The 19,497-nt window shown below is 38.8% G+C and overlaps 1 protein-coding gene across 2 annotated transcripts in view; it reads right to left on the minus strand.

Annotated features, from left to right (window-relative positions):
- snu (ABC-type transporter snustorr) overlaps positions 1-19,497 on the minus strand; it is a 92,370-nt gene that overhangs the window by 53,378 nt on the left and 19,495 nt on the right. The window contains exon 1 of one of the 2 annotated variants that reach the window (XM_034981374.2): positions 11,929-12,209. The exons of the other annotated variant lie outside the window; for it this stretch is intronic. Within the exon in view, the coding sequence (XP_034837265.1) occupies positions 11,929-11,939 (11 nt within the window). The 5' untranslated portion in view covers positions 11,940-12,209. Of the gene's footprint in view, positions 1-11,928; positions 12,210-19,497 lie in introns of those variants that run through there. 2 annotated transcript variants of the gene reach the window in all.

The raw sequence follows: 19,497 nt of genomic DNA on the forward strand, positions 1-19,497 counted from the left end.
AATGGTGCCAAGAATACTGGCTGCATTTCCGCGCTGGGCAGCCAGGCTGATCCCTTGCGCAAAAAATGAGCCAGCCCTTCTGTCACCAGATGAGGCTATTAATCGCGGTGAAATGTCTCGTAAAAATTTTTTTGCACTAAGACTCCATGGCCCCAGGGTCTCCACGGCAAACGGCACAAAAATGTAACTCTATAAGAGAGGCATACTTGCGCCGCTTGCCGTTTTCAGCTGTTTCTGCTGCGGCTCCCGGTCTTGATGCTGTCTCCCTGATATGACACGGGGCCAATGTGTCAACGCAAGTTGCGTCCCACATTAGCGCCCGTCCCCGTTCCCAGGGAACCAGCGTCAATCCATCAGGTCTCTTGCCATCATCCCGACTAAATGATGGTAAATAACAATTCATATGCACATCGTTTTAGCGTTAACTATTGTGTGATATTCATTATCTAAATATATACAAGGAAAAGGTGTTTGACTGACTGACTGACTGATCTATCAACGCACAGCTCAAACTACTTAAATTTAAATTTTAAATTTATGTCCTATTGGCATCCAAAACAGATTGCAATAATAATAATAATTATAACCTAATTCCATAATACAAAGTTTCTACAATACAAACTACTGAACGGATCAAGCTGAAATTTGGCATGCAGATACCTATTATGACGTAGATATCTGTTAAGAAAGGATTTTTGAAAATTCATCCCCTAAGGGGGTAAAGTGGGATTTGAAATTTGTGTAATCCGCGCGGACGAAGTCGCGAGCATAAGCTAGTAAACATATATATTACACTGTGTGTGACCCGTGCACTATTGAGCACGGGTCTCCTCTCGGAATAAGAAGGAAAGCGGGCGGTGCATGTCGCATGCTGCATGCTGCATGTTGCACCATACAGATTTGTTCTGTTTCAGCGGATTGTAGCAAACTAGCTTATGCTCGCGACTTCGTCCGCGTGGACTATATACATTTCAAACCCCTATTTTACCCCCTTAGGGGTTGAAATTTCAAAAATCCTTTCTTAGCGGATGCCTACGTCATATTAGCTATCTGTACCCGTAGTATAAGATTTTACGTCTCACCAAACGTTGCTAGAATTCGAGAATCGAAACACAATAACATCAAAGTAAAATGGACCTAAAGAGCCTTGAATTGAAGTCAAAAATTCAATGCCACTGATTTTAATTTCGAAAGGTTTCCGCTTGGAGCGCTGGCTGTAGATGTGTAGACAAACTTGAGCTTTAAAACAAGGCACTTAAGATCCAGTTTACTGTAACGCAGAAGTGTTTCGACTCTCGAATTCTAGCAACGTTTGGTGTGACGTAATATCTTATACTACGGGTATTGCATGACATATTTCCGCCCGATATGTCCAGTAGTTTGAGCTGTACGTTGATAGATCAGTCAGTCAGTCAGTCAACTTTTCCTTTTATATATTTAGAATATTTAGATTAAGGGCCGGTTGTTTCAAACCATTGGTCTTCGTAAGATCCGTTCGTTAAAATTTAACGGACGTAGACGAACTTTAACATCTGTTAATTTAAGTGCGTTGCTTCATTGTACAAAAAACTGTTCGTCATTGTTATTTTGGTTGCGAAACTAACCCTAAAAATTAACTTACTTCTCCGTATCCTTTTCTTATTTCATTTTAAGTATATTAAATTATATACATAGTTATTAATATTGCTACTTCGCATTTTAAACACTTTTTCTTTCTTACAAAATCTTCAAAAAAACTAGCATTAAAAGCTTTGAATTAAATTGATTCCATTATAATTTGTAAATAAAATATTCCGTTTGTAAGAAGTATGAAGTTACGAACTGATTTGACGATCACCAATGGCGCCAGCACTGGTTAACGTAAACGTAACTTTTTAACGAACGTTAGCGCTAATAGATGCTGAATCAACGCTTTTTCTTTACTTACGTTCGTTAGCGCCATATTTAAAGGTTACGTGTCCGTCAAAGTTTGTTGAAACAACCGGCCCTTAGTTCATTGTATGTAATGGATTTCCGCAAAGTAACGCCCGCTTCTACACAACATTTAAAGGATGTGTGTTATATTTATTACACACATACAAATTAAATAGAATAAGAAATCCAGAAGCTACTAATTCAATGAGCAAACGTGAAAAATCCCAAATGAATCACACGTCTACGTGGTTGTATAGTTAATCTAAACGTAAGTAAATATGTATTGAAACGTGCAAGGTTGACTTGCCTAATTATTTGATTGATACTGTACAATATTTAAACTCAAACCGCATTATTTAGCGAGTGTGGGCGTTTCCTATGATTTATCCAATGACATTATACCATAGACATATTGTTACGATCATAATATATCGTGACGTATAAAATTTGTGCTACGTGATAGCTGTACGCTTACCCTCTAACAAATAAACCTGGAATAGCGGTGGAATAGTTCTGTTTTGTCTTTCTCTGTCATCAGTAATTTGACATTTGAAGGCAAAAGACAAAACAGAGTATAACTATTCCACCGCTATTCCAGGTTTATTTGTTAGAGGGTTAGTACCTATAAGATTTTACGTTTCACCAACGCGCTGCTAGAATTCGAGAGTCGAAACAAATGTCAAAGTAAAATGGACCTGAATCCATAGGTCACTGGTTCAGATCCGGTTCGAAGGACCAAAAATGGTGGTGTGTTTATGAAAACGACTGTAATCGAGGCACTGGTATATTTGTAATCATTAATTAACTTTATAAGCTGTATGTGGCGTGTTCGCCCGTTGCACCGCGAATGCCATCTTCTTCCGTCGAAGGCAGATGTCGCGCGGGCACCCCGCGCCTCCCGCCGCCGCGCCGGCTGGTTGAGTGCGGTTGCACTAAACAGAGCCTTGAATTGAAGTCTAAAATTCAATGCCACTGGTTTTAATTTCGCAATGTTTCCGCTTGGAGCGCTGGCTGTAGATGTGTAGACAAACTTGAGCTTAAAAACAAGGCAGCTAAGATCCAGTTTACTATAACCCGGAAGTGTTTCGACACTCGAATACTATCAACGTTGGTGAGACATTAAATCTCGTACTAAGCGTACTGAAGTGGCAATGGGCAGGGCACGTAATTCGAAAAACAGATCCCAGGGTGCTAGAAAGGCCACCTCGCACTGGAAAGCGCAGCGCCATTGGTAGAGTCGCAGGGAGCATCTATTCTGGATTCAGGCGGTGAAAAACGCGGGCTCAGCGGGCGATGGAGAGAGCTATGTGCGGAGTTTCTCTACGTGATCAATGAGGAAATGAGGAGTTCCGTAGGAGAACTAGAGTAACCGACATAGCTCAACGGGTTGCGAAGCTGAAGTGGCAATTGGCAGGGCACATAGTTCGTACAACCGATAGATGTTGGGGTCCTCGCACCGGAAGGCGCAGCGTTGGAAGATGGCGGCGGCGCAATACTGTAGCGTGTGGAACCCCCTACAAGAGACCTATGTGCGGCAATGGACGTCTTTTCGTTGATGATGATAATGATGATGATGATTACACACCTTTGAGAACATTGCATTATGGAAAACTCTCAGACATGCAGGTTTCTTTATGTTGTTTTCCTTCGCCGTTAAAGCAAGTGATATTTAATTGCTTACAACCAATTGCTTTTACCCGGCTGAGTTTGTTGTGGGCTCTTCTCAGACCTGGGCGAGTTTGGAACCCTCGTAGCTTTAGTTTTAAGTTTGCGTTATAATTATCACCACTATATCTTACAAATCTAACACTATACCAGACTATCAATAAGAGTAATTTATTACCTATTTTGAATAAATCATTTGACTTTGACTTTGACTTTGACAACACACGTATGCGGTATGTCCAAAAAGGTAGAGGTGCGTGCCCGGGATCGACGATCGATTTTGACGACCTCCCTGGCGCAGTGGTGAGCGCTGTGGTCTTATAAAGTGAGAGGTCCCGGGTTCGATTCCTGGCAGGGGTTTTGGAATTTTATAATTTCTAAATTTCTGGTCTGGTTTGGTGGGAGGCTTCGGCCGTGGCTAGTTACCACCCTACCGGCAAAGCCGTGCCGCCAAGCGATTTAGCGTTCCGGTACGATGCCGTGTAGAAACCAAAGGGGTATGGGTTTAATAAAAACTGCCATACCCCTTCCAGGTTAGCCCGCTATCATCTTAGACTGCATCATCACTTACCATCAGGTGAGATTGCAGACAAGGGCTAACTTGTACCTATCTGAATAAAAAAAAAAAAAACTCTCATCCTCCCGAAATAGGAAGCCGATGTCTTAACTACTAGGCTATCACTGCTTGATTAAGCTTCTCCATCTTTGTGTAGGTAAATACATAATGCCCTTGAATATTTCATTGTAATCAAGAAATGAATAAATGAAATCTTGCATTTTAAAGATAATTGCAAAGATATCAATCCCAATCATGCAGCCATCTTTATTTCAAAAACGGGTCAAGTGCGAGTCGGACTCGCACACGAAGGGTTTCGCACCATCGTACAAGAAATCTCAAACCAGTACCTATAGTTAAAAAATTGCAAGTTAATGACGTTCACGTTATTTAGTAAATTTTATTTTTATTTTATTCGTTTTTTGCAATGAACAGCGATATATACAATATAATTTTACATAATAACAGACTGAAAATAAGGCCAAATAGGATTACAATTTTTTACAGATTACTTAAATAGATATTAATATTTTATAACAGTAAAGTAATTATTAAGTCAGGAAAACAAATCATTTTTTGTGATAAACCATACGTTCACGGGTTTTTTTCCTTTAAGACGATAGACGTTGGGATCTCAAGGCGCTGGAATGGCGACCTCGCACCGGAAGGCGCAGCTTTGGAAAACCCCCCCCCCCCTAGGTGGACGGACGACATCAGACGAGTCGCAGGGAGCCGCTGGATTCAGGCGGTGCAGGACCATGGCGTGTGGAAGTCCCTACAAGAGACCTATGTCCAGCAGTGGACGTCTATCGGCTGGTGATGATGATGATTATAAGACATTGTTCATGATACTTGATTCTAGGTCAACGTGAAGTACAGTACGCGGCCGAGAGTAATGTACATCGACCTTTAGAAGGAGATAGCGTGGAGATTTGTAGAGCGTCGTCCCTGTCGTTGAGACCGACAAAACGTCATATAGTGATAGAGACATCGCTCTACAAAGCCGAAATGTCATTCTAAAGGCCGATGTACATTACTTTCGGCCGCGTGCTGTACCTACCCTATAGGTTTCGATTCCCTTTGTCTTGACAGACGCGACAGACAACGAAGTGATCCTATCAAATAAACTAATTTATTCAAAATAGATAATAAATTACACTTTTTGATTGGATTTGTAAGATATTATGGTGGTGATAATTTTTACGCAAACATAAAACTAAAGCTACGAGGGTTCCAAACGCGTCCGAGTCTGAGAAGAGCCCATAACAAACTCAGCTGGGTATTTTTTTTATTTTTAGTATCACCACTTTACAAAAACTCTTAAACTTATTAGAACTATCATAAAGCTGTTAAGCAACTCATTCTCAAGCTTTCTTATCATTTCAATAATCCTTTGCATTGTAATAGAATTTTTCCTTTAGAGATACGGAACCCTAAAAAAGAAGCGTCATTTCGCAAATGTTACAAAATTGCAGTGCTTAAAGAATAATTTATGCGAGTCAAAGCGGTTTTTGGTGACCATAATTATTACAATTTAAGGTCATTTGCCTGTTAACCCTTGAACCTCAGGTATCTGCGAGAAGCCAAGGCCGGTAGTAGGCAGTATTCTCTGACCTTCTCTGGTCTTGTCCAAATTGGATATGTCAATTGTTTCTGGCGTTTTTTTTGACGTCGGCGTCGCAATGAATAAATTATTATTCATCAATCATCATCATCATCAGCCACTGTCCACTGTTGGACATAGGCGTTCCCTAAAGAGCGCCACCACACGCGGTCCTCAGCCTTCCTCATCCAGCCACTTCCCACTAGCCTCTTTATATCGTCGGTCCATCGTGCTGGAGGTCGTCACACTGCGCTTGCTTAAATTATTATTGGTTATATCGTCAATGTATAATTTTATTTTTAAACCAAATTGTCAATATATCTGATGTATTGACGCTGGTTCCCTGGGAACGGGGACGGGCGCTAATGTGGGACGCAACTTGCGTTGACACATTGGCCCCGTGTCATATCAGGAAGACAGCATCAAGACCGGGAGCCGCAGCAGAAACAGCTGAAAACGGCAAGCGGCGCAAGTATGCCTCTCTTATAGAGAGTTACATTTTTGTGCCGTTTGCCGTGGAGACCCTGGGGCCATGGAGTCTTAGTGCTAAAAAAAAATTAAGAGACATTTCACCGCGATTAATAGCCTCATCTGGTGACAGAAGGGCTGGCTCATTTTTTGCGCAACGGATCAGCCTGGCTGTCCAGCGCGGAAATGCAGCCAGTATTCTTGGCACCATTCCACGCGGTCATGATTTATATAGTAACTAGCTTATGCTCGCGACTTCGTCCGCGTGGACTACAAAATTTCAAACCCCTATTTAACCCCCTTAGGAGTTGAATTTTCAAAAATTCTTTCTTAGCGGATGCCTACGTCATAATAGCTATCTGCATGCCAAATTTCAGCCTGATCCGTCCAGTAGTCAGTCAGTCAGTCAGTCAGTCAGTCAGTCAGTCACCTTCTCCTTTTATATATATATTAGATAAGTCACATAGATATAAACTATAAATATTTTAAATATGTTTGTAAATAAAAAAAAATTAATCTATTATATAAAATTTAAAGTCCTGACTTACTGACTGACTGACTAATTTATATATATCAACGCACAGCCTAAACCACTGGTCCGAGCCAAGCCGCGGGCAGTCGCTAGTAAATATATGTGAGACTATAAATACCGACGTATATTGTTACGCTTCAATGGCTGCAAGCATTGATATGTATTTATATAACGGAACCATGTCACACCGAACTTGTTATAGCAAATATATTCACATTTCTAACCTGTTGCGCTGATTGGCAATACGACAAGGTGCTAAAATTGTTACGTGTACAATGAAAAATTTTATTTGTTTATTCCGGCCATATAAGCCTTTATACCCAGGATCAACCAATCGCCGGCTCACTACAGAGGGGGTACACGGGTCTCCTCTCAGAGTGAGAAGGGTTTTGGCCATAGTCTACCACGCTGGCCAGCCCATGTGCGGATTGGTAGACTTCACACACCTTTGAGAACATTATGGAGAACTCTCAAGCGTGCAGGTTTCCTCACGATGTTTTCCTTCACCGTTAAAGCAAGTGATATTTAATTAATTAAAACGCACATAACTCCGAAAAGTTAGCGCTGCGTGCCCGGGATCGAACCCCCAACCTGCTTTAGAAGGCGGACGTCCTAACCACTAGGCTATCACAGCTTCCATGGGTTGATCATAATGAGCCTTTATACTGCTGGGGCAGACGTGTTCTGGAGTGGAGACCGCGTATCGGAAAGCGCAGTGTGGGACGACCTCCAGCCCGCTGGACTGACGACCTTAAGAAGGTAGCGGGAACTGGGTGGATGAGGAAGGCGGAGGATCGTGTGTGGTGGCGTGCTCTTGGGATGGCCTATGTCCAGCAGTGGACGCAAACAGGCTGATTGATTGAAGCCTTTATAGGTGGATAGACGACATCAAACGAGCGCAGGGAGCCGCTGCATGACCGTGGCGTGGGAAGTCTCTACAAGAGACCTTTGTCCAGCAGTGGACATCTTTCTTTTTGTAGTCGTATTCCTCATTGCTGTTGGTCGTGACTCCTTTCCATTAATCACACAATGGAAGGAGTTCTCTTGGGATAATAATGGGGTAGATTCCCAGATCCTTCCACATACAACCTACATGTCTATACACTATTAAAAGGTAAAGCTGACTGACAGACTGACTGACTGATCTATCAACGCACAACTCAAACCTTCACCGTTAAAACAAGTGATGTTTAATTACTTAAAACGCACATAACTCCGAAAAGTTAGAAGTGCATATTCCGGGATCGAACTAACGACCACCAATTAGAAGGCGGACGTCCCAACCACTAGACAGCTTTTTTATACCTACCATAAGTTATTTAGTTAATACGCAAATTGCTAATGCGCGTGGCCGCATAAAGTTTCGAGCTGATGGTATATTTTTATTTTGGCTGACTTCAAAATGACGTCATTTCGATGTTAATGAGACATGGTTCCAGCGCAATAGCAATTTGCGGGACTTATATTTCACGTTTATAATAAGTACCTAAAAAAGAGATTTAAAATCATTATTATAATGGATCAATTATTGGAAACATTTATTCAATTCAATAAGTGCAAATGAATTCTCGAATAATCAAGGTTAATTGCCTCTTCGGGTAATCAAGGGTCGTACCACTTTTAGGGTTCCGCAATTAAAGTTGTAACTATTTATTAGAGACTAGCCACTAGACTACACAAGTTTCAAACCCCTATTTCACCCCCTTAGGGGTTGAATTTTCAAATGACTGACTGACTGATCTATCAACACACAGCTGAAACTACTAGACAGCAGATAGCTATTATGACGTAGGCATCCGCTAAGAAAGGATATTTATTTATTTATTTATTTTACACTTTATTGCACACAACAAAAAAAACATTGAAAAAACACAATACAGGATCTTAATCTAATAGCTGTAGCATGCAAAGGCGGCCTTATCGCTAAAGCGATCTCTTTCAGGCAACCTTTGACGAAAGGAATCATAGATTTATTTACATAGATAAATAATAGTTCTTCAAACGATTTTTGAAGGAGTTTAAGGATTTCGCCTGACGTATTTCAGCTGGGAGAGAATTCCAGAGTTTGACACTGTTAGTGGTGAAAGAGTTACCATAGTATACCGTGCAGCTGTGTGGAGTCATAAGCTTATTGTCGGTGCTGGAGCGGAGAGAGAACTGATTGTTCTCACCAAGATAGGAAAACCGTTCTTTTAAGTATGATGGTGTTTGAGGGTAGTACAGAATACGATATAGGAGCGACAAAGCGTGCATCTCCCTCCGCCGAGATACTGGCAGCCACTTTAGTTTAGCACGGAACTCTGATACATGATCGTATTTTCGTAGGCCGAAGATGAAGCGAATACACATGTTTTGTAGTCTCTCCAGCTTGTTTAAAAGTTCTTGTGTCAGGTCCGGATAACAAGAGTCACCGTAGTCTAATATTGGCAACAAAAGTGTGTTAGCTAACGTAATCTTAGTTTTTATTGGCAGAAGATTTTTCAACCGTCTTAGGTATCCAATAGTGGCGAAGATTCTGCTTTAACGGTGAAGGAAAACATTGTGCGGAAACCTGCACTTCTGAAAGTTCTCTATAGTGTTCATAAAGGTGTGTGAAGTCTGCCAATGAAGACTATGGCTATAATCCTCACTCTGAGAGTAGATCCGTGCTCTGTAGTGAGCCGAGCGATGGGTTCATCAACACCTTACTTCATAGGATCATTTCTATAGTAGCCTCTGAAAAATCGCAAAACAAAACCTCACAAACTTTTAAAATTATTACATTTAATACGATTTGCACAGTCTTCGACCCGATCGTTGATGGTAAAGAGCGCGTGAGCGAGAACACTCGCATCGCTGCATGTTAGAAAGGGGAAACAGTTAGTTTCACGGAAAATAAATTTTCGTACAGCAATCATAAGTGTGAAAATTCATTTTCCGTGAAAAATCACCTGTGAAATATCAGCGAAATTGATCTTGATCTTAATTCCAAGTTAAATTAGATTTGAAAGCGCGAAAATTGAAAAATCAGAAGACCGTGGCGTATCGAAGTGCCTACAGGAGAGGAGACCTATGTCCAGCAGTGGAGTCTAGCGGTTGATAGAATCATGATATCCAATGTCATACTAATTTCGGTAGTTTCATAGATCACGGGTCTACTTTCAAAGTGAAAAGGGTTTTGGGAAGTCTACCACGCTGCCCAAGTGCGGATTGACTGACTTCACACACCTTTGAGAACATTTCCTCAGGCAAGCAGGTTTCCTCACTATGTTTTACATCGTTAAAGCAAGTGGTATTTAATTACTTAAAACGCAAGTAACTCCGAAAAGAGGTGCGTGGCCGGGATCGAACCCCTGACCTTCGATTAGAAGGCGGACGTCCTAACCACTAGGCTATCACAGCTCATGAACAGCTGATGAAGCTTACAGTGTTGTAAATTGTAAGTAATGGTCATACAATCTACCGAGTTAGTCGAAACGTTTTTCAAAATCGGCGGTGTTCCCACTAGATTATAACATGGGGTTATTCAAGGGGCGGACCAACAAATTCCTAAAAGGCCGGCACCGCATCGGCGGCTCCTCTGGTGCTGCAAATGTTCATGGGCGGCGGTAATCACTTAACATCAGGTGACCCGCCTGCTCGCTTGCTCGCTATATCTATTAAAAAAAAAAAAAAAAAAAAAAAATTGCCCAAGAATAGAACTATTCATAATTTTCTAGAATTTACTTCGAGATTGTTGTAAGTCACAACCTGTAGTTAAGACTAGAGCATTTGTCAGGCAACTGTAGCTCTTAAAGACGTTTGTGCACTGAATCAGAGCCATATTCTATGTAATACGATCTTAAGGAAGTTTTTTTATATTATTACTAGCGTAGCGACCCGCCCCGGCTTCGCATGGGTGCAATGTAGATACTAATGTGGTGTCATTGAGGTGTATTTGCCTCGGAAACTCTCAAATGAGAGGATTTTTTCCGACCTAATTCACATTACTTCAATTTCTCTAGGGATCTCAAATTTTTTGAGAATTAAACTATAGCTATAAACCTTCCTCTTTAATCACTCTATCTATGGGTGAAAACCGCATTAAAATTCGTTGCGTAGTTTAAAAGATCTACGCGTTCATACATACATACATACAGACAGCGGGAAGCGACTTTATTTTATACTATGTAGAGAAGACTTTATTGCTGATAGTTTTTTAAATATTCATCTAGAATTTTAGTCATTCATCTAGAAAATTCAAACACCCATTTCACCCCTTAGGGAGTTGAGTTTCAAAAAATCCCGTGGGAACTCTTTGATTTCCCGAGATAAAAAGTAGCCTATGTCACTCTCCAGGTCTTTATCTATACCAAAAAAATCACGTCAATCCGTTGTACCGTTGCTACGTGATTGAAGGACAAACCAATAAACAAACACACTTTCGCATTTATAATAAGGGTAGCTACTGATTTCCATCAACATCAACATTTCAAAAGAATTTTCCCGAAGCAGTGTTAATTAATTATACCTACGAATAGAGATATTAAATATTTGAGATATTATTTAACAGATAAGAGAATAATTTTCTTATCTGTTAGTTATTAAGAAGTGGCATTACATTCATCTTCATTATATTTCGTCTTATTCGATTTACGAATAAGGAAAATATTTAAAGGGGACCATATTTTCCTGCACACTCATAAGAAAATGGTTCTTTTACTTAAAGAATAACCATGTTAATCATGACTTATAATCCCCTTTCCCCTCCAACTAAGCGAAAAGCTGGTGTTTGGAGTAGGTATGACAATAGTGCAACGGGTGGGGTATTGGGATTCACCGTTGAGCTATTGAGGCTTTGGTCCTAGGTTTTCAACCTAGCTATCTAAAGTCTAAATAATGTGAGATTTATAAATCTTCGATTATTCTCATATAGGATAAGAAAATTAAAGAACGGAGCTTTATTGATAAAAGAAAAAACCGTTACTGAACTATAATTTTCCTGCTTATCGTATCCACGGAAAATTCTAGGATTTCTTAGTCTTAGCTCTATCTCTCTCCTACAAGAGTAATCTCTTGTAAGAGAAAGGGAGAGGGAGCTTTGAACAGCTGTTGCTTACTAGAACGCAATCTTAACTAACCATTCCACAACAGCATGCAATAGACCGTAAAAACTAAACTTCAATCCATTAATTACTATTTACTAGGATAATCACGTCTAGACCAACTTACGTTATTAGCATTGTATGTCTCCCTCCAATACACACACTTAACACAAACACACAGGAAAAAAAAACACTAAAAACACACACGCGTGCGCGATTTTTGTTTTCTTAAAGTCGTTGCGAAAATCGAATTGAAAAAACTTTCTAATTAAGTCGCGCGATTTTTAACCGCGCTCGAATTTAAATTGACGTGCGTATCAACACGCGGTTCGCTGCGGACTGCGGACTGGTCTACGTTCTGTTTCAAGCAGTCAAGCTGTTTCTTTTTTTTTTCAATGGACAGTCGAGGCAAAGGCGGCTGTCTCGACGGCTTGTCCTGCTCGCAATGCTGAATGTGATGACGCAAGCCGTTTCGGCAACTCCAAAGTGAACTTGCTGGGTTTTTACATTGCCACAGACATTCTTCCATTGTTTAATTGTTGGGCTAGGCTTACGCACTCGCACGATTAATAAGGCATCTCTGAAAAGTTATGACAGCCTGGTAGGTATGACCAAGAAGCTCTTCTTTGTAGTTAACGTTTTTCGAGAATGAGAGCTTTTCGTAAAGCTTGTGCTGTAAGCTCAGAAACATTGCTTGAATCATGTGTAGAAGTTGCAAAAGAACCTGCCAGGTAGTATGACCCTATAGCATTAAAAATACAAAATCACACACACACAAAAATAAAAATAGGTACACATCGGTATAATAACAGATGTCTCTACAAAATTGTAAAGCTAAATTTCGCAGCCGCCCAAAAAGTGAAATGACTGAAAAATAGACATCGTTATCGCAGATATTTTAAGAGCTGATAGACTCAAAAAATCGGATGCTCAAAACCAGGCAAAGGGGTAGAATATGCAGGAAAATAGAGCACCCTAGGTTGGACATCAATGTATCAATGATTTTGTACACCTGGATTTCAGTTTTTAAAAATTCAAAAAAAAAAAAAAAACTTTGAAAAAAAAAATGTCTATCGGTTTTTCCAACTATGAGCAATGACGACCTCCCTGGCGTACCACTGCGCTGCTGTCTTATTACTCCGTTCCGGGTTCCGGGTTCGATTCCTGGCAGGGATTTGGAATTTTATAATTTCTAAATTTCTGGTCTGGTCTGATGGGAGGTCTCGGCCGTGGCTAGTTACCACCCTACCGGCAAAGCCGTGCCGCCAAGCGATTTAGCGTTCCGGTACGATGCCGTGTAGAAACCAAAGGTATATGGGTTTAATAAAAACTGCCATGCTCCTTCCAGGTTAGCCCGCACCCACCTTAGACTGCATCGTCACTTACCATCAGGTGAAATTGCAGTCAAGGGCTAACTTGTACCGATCTGAATTTTTTTTTTTAAATGTCAGTTACTCTGGTTCCCCATCGGATCCCCTCATTTCTGTATTGTAGAACTCCAACCATAGCTCTCTCCATCGCCCGTTGAGTGACTGAGCTTTTTATGAGGCCCATAGTGAAGCAATAATCATGCGATAAAGCCTCAATAGCTCAACCGGTATAGGAGTGGACTGAAAACCGAAAGGTCGACGGTTCAAACCCCGCCCGTTGCACTATTGTCGTACCTACTCCTAGCACAAGCCTGACGCTTAGTTGGAGAGGAAAGGGGACTATTAGTCATTTAACATGGCTAATATTCTTAAAAAATAAAAAATAAAAAAAATAAAACCTATACTTATAAATATGTATTGATATTTTACTCTTGCCTTGAAGGTAAGGTACGTACACAAATTATGTCTGCCCGGAAACAGCCTTCTAAAGGGCGTTCCGCGCCTTCTACGTTTACCTGATTCAGTCCTTAATTATAGAATTCGATTAAATACGTAAACGACTTTTGTTAATCTTGTTAAAAAGCGTACGCTCGCTTCGTCCGCGTGGACTGCACAAATTTCAATCCCCTATTTTACCCCTTAGGGGTTGATTTTATAAAAATCTTTTAGCGGATGTCTACGACATAGCTATCTGTACCCGTAGTACAAGATTTTACGTCTCACCAAACCAAACCAAATTCGAGAGTCGAAATACTTCCGCGTTACAGTAAAATGGACCTAAACAGCCTTGAATTGAAGTCAAATATTCAATGCCACTGATTTTAATTTCGCAATGTTTCCGCTTGGAGCGCTGGTTGTAGAAGTGTACAAACAAACTTGAGCTTTAAAACAAGGCATTTAAGATCCAGTTTACTGTAACGCGGAAGTATTTCGACTCTCGAATTTGGTTTGGTTTGGTGAGACGTAAAATCTTGTACTACGGGTACTGCATGCCAAATTTCAGCCCGATCCGTCCAGTAGTTTGAGCTGTGCGTTGGTAGATCAGTTAGTCAGTCAGCCAGTCAGTTTTTCCTTTTATATATTTAGATTTATTTATATATAATCTAAGTTCTAAGCAGTTAGTAGTTTCAGTAACCGAGGCTCAAGTAGGTAGATAATTTCGGGTTAGAGTTCAAGGTTCTACTCGTTAAAGTTAAGCCAAGGATAAAAAAACCGGCCAAGTACGAATCAGGCTCGCGCAACGAGGGTTCCGTACAACAGTCGCATTTTTTCAACATTTTGCACGATAATTCAAAAACTATGATGCATAAAATAAATAAAAATCTGTTCTACAATGCACAAACCTTTCATAATATGATACCCCACTTGATATAGTTATCTTACTTCGAAAATTGAATATACTAATTATTAGTTCATGACCACCATTTAAATTTTTTTGTGTGATGTAACCCTAAATTCACGGTTTTCAGATTTTTCCCCCGAATGTCTGCTACAAGAACTACCTATCTGCCAAATTTCATGATTCTAGGTCAACGGGAAGTACCTACCCTGTACGTTTCTTGAGAGACAGACAACAAAGTGATCCTTATAGGGTTCCGTTTTTCCTTTTGAGGTACGGAACCCTAAAAACTAGTTTTACCATGAGATTAGGTATTGTAGTTAACTTTTATGACATTTCCTTAGAATACAGTTTAGAGCTTTTTTTACCCGACTACTCAAGAAGAAGTAACATTTTTCGGGTAATGTAATGCATCAAAAATTGTTTTGCATTAACTTACCAGCCTATCTACTTAGGTACCTTGTGACGTTGTAAATTTTGAACTACTAATTGGCGTCTCGCTTTTAATTAAAATCTATTTTGTTCAAAGTATGTTGGTGCCACCTAGCATCAAGGTGCAGAACTACGCGTGGGTCGATTGTTCAGAGTTCATTCGAGCCACAATAGATGGCGTTTGCTTCGTTGTCAATTGTCGTAAAAATAAAACAAAATAATTAAATAAAACCATAATATCATTTGTTTATTGTTAAGTCATTAACAAAACGGTTCTTATAATATATCCTTAGGTTCCGCAAATATTCAAAAATGAATTGGCTTCATGATCAAACTAACTGAGCGGCCACACTCGGGTTGCGTCTGGCAACACCGATAGGTGAGATTTAGAATTTTCCTGGAGTCAACATGTGAAGACGAATTTTTTTCGTTCCAGGAAAATCTCATTCTTTTTCGCCCATGGCTTCGCCTGGGAAAATACAATAGTAATAAATTTTAGTCATCCTAACGTATTTCAATGTTTCATCAATTATGGTGAGTGAAAAATCAAGTAATGTGGATTCGACAAAATGGCGGTTTGGTTAGAGAAAATCCTAATTTTATGATTTCATTCCAGTTCCAGTTATTTTATCTTCCCAAATAAATGAGGATAATGGGTTGTGGGTGGACTTCTGAAAACCATTGGTGGCCAGGAGTTCAATAGGTGAGTTGTGTTTGATCGGGAAAATTCCACGTGTCGAAATTTTCACAACAGCACAAATTATAATCTTGTTTTTCTTTGTTACAGGGTTTACGTTTACGTTTTACGTTTAGCTTCAGTTTTCCGTTTTAGTTTTACGTTTACGTTTTAGTTTTCCGTTTTCGTATTTATTTCTTTTGCACATTCACGTAGGCAACTTAATTTCTATGGATAAGACTTGGTGAAAATCTTTGTAATGAAACATTTCGGTTGTGAAGAATCAAATAAATTGAGTTTTGGATCTTGGCCGATGCCGTCCAGCTACCTTGCAGTCTTCGCACCTACAAGTAAGCAATGTTTGTATCCTGCAACAGTTTAGTGAACCTTCTTAGTGTATGTGTACAGTAAGAACCCTGTCTTTACTACTGAGCTTTTATTTTGAAACAATTTTATGAATTTTACTGTGTCATTGTCTATTCCATGCCAATGGCATCTTAAATTTAAAATATAGATTTTATGTACTATCTACCTAAGGCATTCTAATGTATCTAAATTAAGTCTTGGCATTAAGCTAGAATAACTAAGCATTATTAGCCATCCTTATGTATTAAGCGACCCCGGTAAAAGTTACATTAAAAACAATTTTGCCTAACATCTAGCAAATTTCATTTATAACACCTCATATACATTACAAGGGAGTCGACGGCTAGCTTCTATTCTTTACTAGGTAGATAGATCAAGTAAAGTAAATTATTATTTTCCTCTAATCTTTGTAAGGTGGTAGATTATTCCGTATCCGGGTATATTTCTATTCCGCTCAATTTACCACCCTTACAAATGGCGCCCGAACGTTTTTTTATATAGTTATTTCAGTATATTTTGAGAAATTTTGTGAATTTTATGAAATGTACTCCGCTGATTGTACAATTTTCTAAGTAGTGACACATTGCAAAGAGCACTAAGCTGTTTTTTATGGTTAACTAACTAAATAATAACTAATAGTTAGAAATTTTGTTTGATAGTTTAAGTAATTTTCTGAGTATAGTCCAACAGTGGTTTTTTCTTATTTAATTAACACATTATAAATGGTGTTTATGCCGTTCAATTATGTTATTTGACTTACCTTGGAGGTGTATAAGTGAATGTTTGCCTTCAGTTTAGTAATAAACATTGCTTAACTGAGTTGTTGTTGGGTATTGCTTTCAATAGTAAGTACATCTTATGTTTGAAATTTCCGGTAACTTAGTATAATTAAAGTTTTGAAACGCTATGTGCCGTTAACTAGTTACACACATACAGTTATAAATACTAAGAGTTACAACTTGTGAAACTAAATATATAAACTATATTCAGAGATTACATTAAGTTCAAGTATGAAGTTATGAACAATTTTTTTCAGTGACTTGATACTTCATTATTTTGTTGAAATTTTGTTTAGAGCTGTGTTAAGGTTATGATAAAAGCTACTTCACACACAAAACATGTTAAGTTTAATTGAATGCTGGTAGTTTAAAGTGACATTTAGAAACAGATTTTGTTGTATTTTAGGTTATGTGTTAAAAGTGTAAAGTAACAGCCATCAAACCATTGCACAATCTCTTTGTTTTTTTTTTGAAAGATAATATGCTAGTCAGAGTTCATTGCAACTTTGTTGCCTGTTTACTTTTGTAATTGTAAAGGTTGTAACACACTGTGTACTCATAAAGGTGATACTGCACCTTACAATCATTTATTCAATTTTGGGAAGTTTATTTTGTTATATTTTGTTTACTATAGTAATAATATGTGCTTGTATTATTAACGATATTTTGGAATAGGAACATAATTGATAAAATAGTTAGGATAGACTTAAGAATATTGTTTTTTGTTGTGTATTTTGCTTGTGTATATTTAATAGTTTAAATAACTTCTTTTGTGTTTGTGTTTAACCAATTTGTATAAGGCTAAACATAGACAGTTACACAAGCTCGATATTTTGTTAAATGTGTTTGGACTTAACACAATGGAACAGACTTTTGCCCAGTTTCATTCACTTTTGAAGGACGAATTGTGTTATGAGGTATCCATTCGTTCCGAAACTCCAGCACCTACAGTGCTAGGTTTAAAGAAACAGTTAAAACAATTAATTCAGGAAATTCCTTCTGAATCAATTTTAGAGACAGATTTCTCTTCTGAAAGTGAGTTAGGGGTTATTACTAAAAAACTTCAAGACTTAGAAGATTTATTAAAAAAGTGTTCTGACACTAAAGATAGACATGCCCTCTGTAGGTCTAAAGCTTTAGCTTCACATTTGTACTTTAGAATTTTGAGAATACAGTGTTCCGAACTCAGCTTAATAAGTAGGAAGAGTGAATTACATACAAAGTTGCAGAGTTTGATTTCCAGATTAGATGCTGACAATGAGTCGTCTCACGACGAATCACTGGATTCCGAGAGTACCGCCGTTGACTGCACTGGTGATAAAAATGTTGCCAAGTGGAAGTTAAATTTCAACGGACAGGGTGATCCGCGCAGTTTCATCGAACGCGTTGAGGAATATAAAAGATCTTATGGCGTTTCAGATGGAAAATTATTTGTTTCTGCATTTCATCTTTTTACAGGCCGAGCATTGTTATGGTACAGAGGCAACAAATGTCAAGTTTCGTCTTGGTCAGAATTGAAAACTTTATTTTTAGAGGAATTTGATGCAGTAGATTATGACTACAGGTTGCTAGGTGAAATTCGAGCAAGAACACAAGGCTCTGAAGAACCTGTGTCTATCTATTTCGCTGTAATGTTTTGCATGTTTTCAAGGTTGTCAACACCACTTTCCGAAGAACAAAAGTTACAAATTTTATTACATAATATTCGCCCTTTTTACTCAGAACAATTAGCTCTTGTTGACATTAAGTCTGTCGCAATGTTGAAGGAAAAGTGTCGCAAACTAGAGGCTGCGAGGCAGCGTTCCGCCTTATTTTCTGAGCCTACTAACAGTAAGGCAACTTTAAGTTCAGAGTTTGCTTACAAACAAGTGACAAAACAGATAAACACACTTTCAGTCACACCTGCACCTAAGGTTGATACAAGTAAAGGCACTGATTTACGAAAACAAATAAACAACTATGTTACAAGTGCGGCAAGGGTAACCATTCCTTTAAATTTTGCAGGACAGTTCCGAAATTTATTAGATGTTTTTCGTGTGGACGTCAGAACTTTACAGTAAAGACATGTCCAAGTTGTAGTAAAAAGGCGATTAGTAAACCCGCTCCGGACAAAAATTCAAAAAACTAATTAGTAAGAACTGTGCAGAGACACAAGTAAATAACTTGGTCATTAACAACAAAACATCCCTTTTACCTGACACAGTTCTGTATTCAGTGGATAAACGAGACTTTAGGCCACATTTAAAGGTTTTTGTTGACGGTTTTGAGATTACAGGTTTACTAGATTCCGGTGCTTGCGCGTCAATTTTGGGTAACCAGGCGCACAAGGTTTTTTGAGATTCGGTTATAAATTGCATAGCAGTATTGATACCACATTTTCAGTGGCAAATGGAGACAAACTTGATTGTATGGGTTATATGTTTATTCCGATTACTTATAATTCCGTAACTCACATAATAAAATTTTTTGTAGTACCCTCTATAATAGCGGATGTTATTTTTGGCTGTGACTTTTGGAAAACATTTCAGTTAGCCCCTGGCATTTTTGATAATTTAGAATTAATTAAGGCACCTTCTCAATTTTACAATATTTGTGCGATTGATAATAAACAAATTCATACCATCACTTCTTTTGAAAACTTATCATCTCAACAGAAAGAATTAGCCCAGTCTGTAGTAAATAAATTTTTAGATATTTCTTCAGAGAAAATTGGATTGGGTAGAACAAAATTAAT

Source organism: Maniola hyperantus, chromosome 24, assembly GCF_902806685.2.
Source record: "Maniola hyperantus chromosome 24, iAphHyp1.2, whole genome shotgun sequence".
Lineage (NCBI taxonomy): Eukaryota > Metazoa > Arthropoda > Insecta > Lepidoptera > Nymphalidae > Maniola > Maniola hyperantus.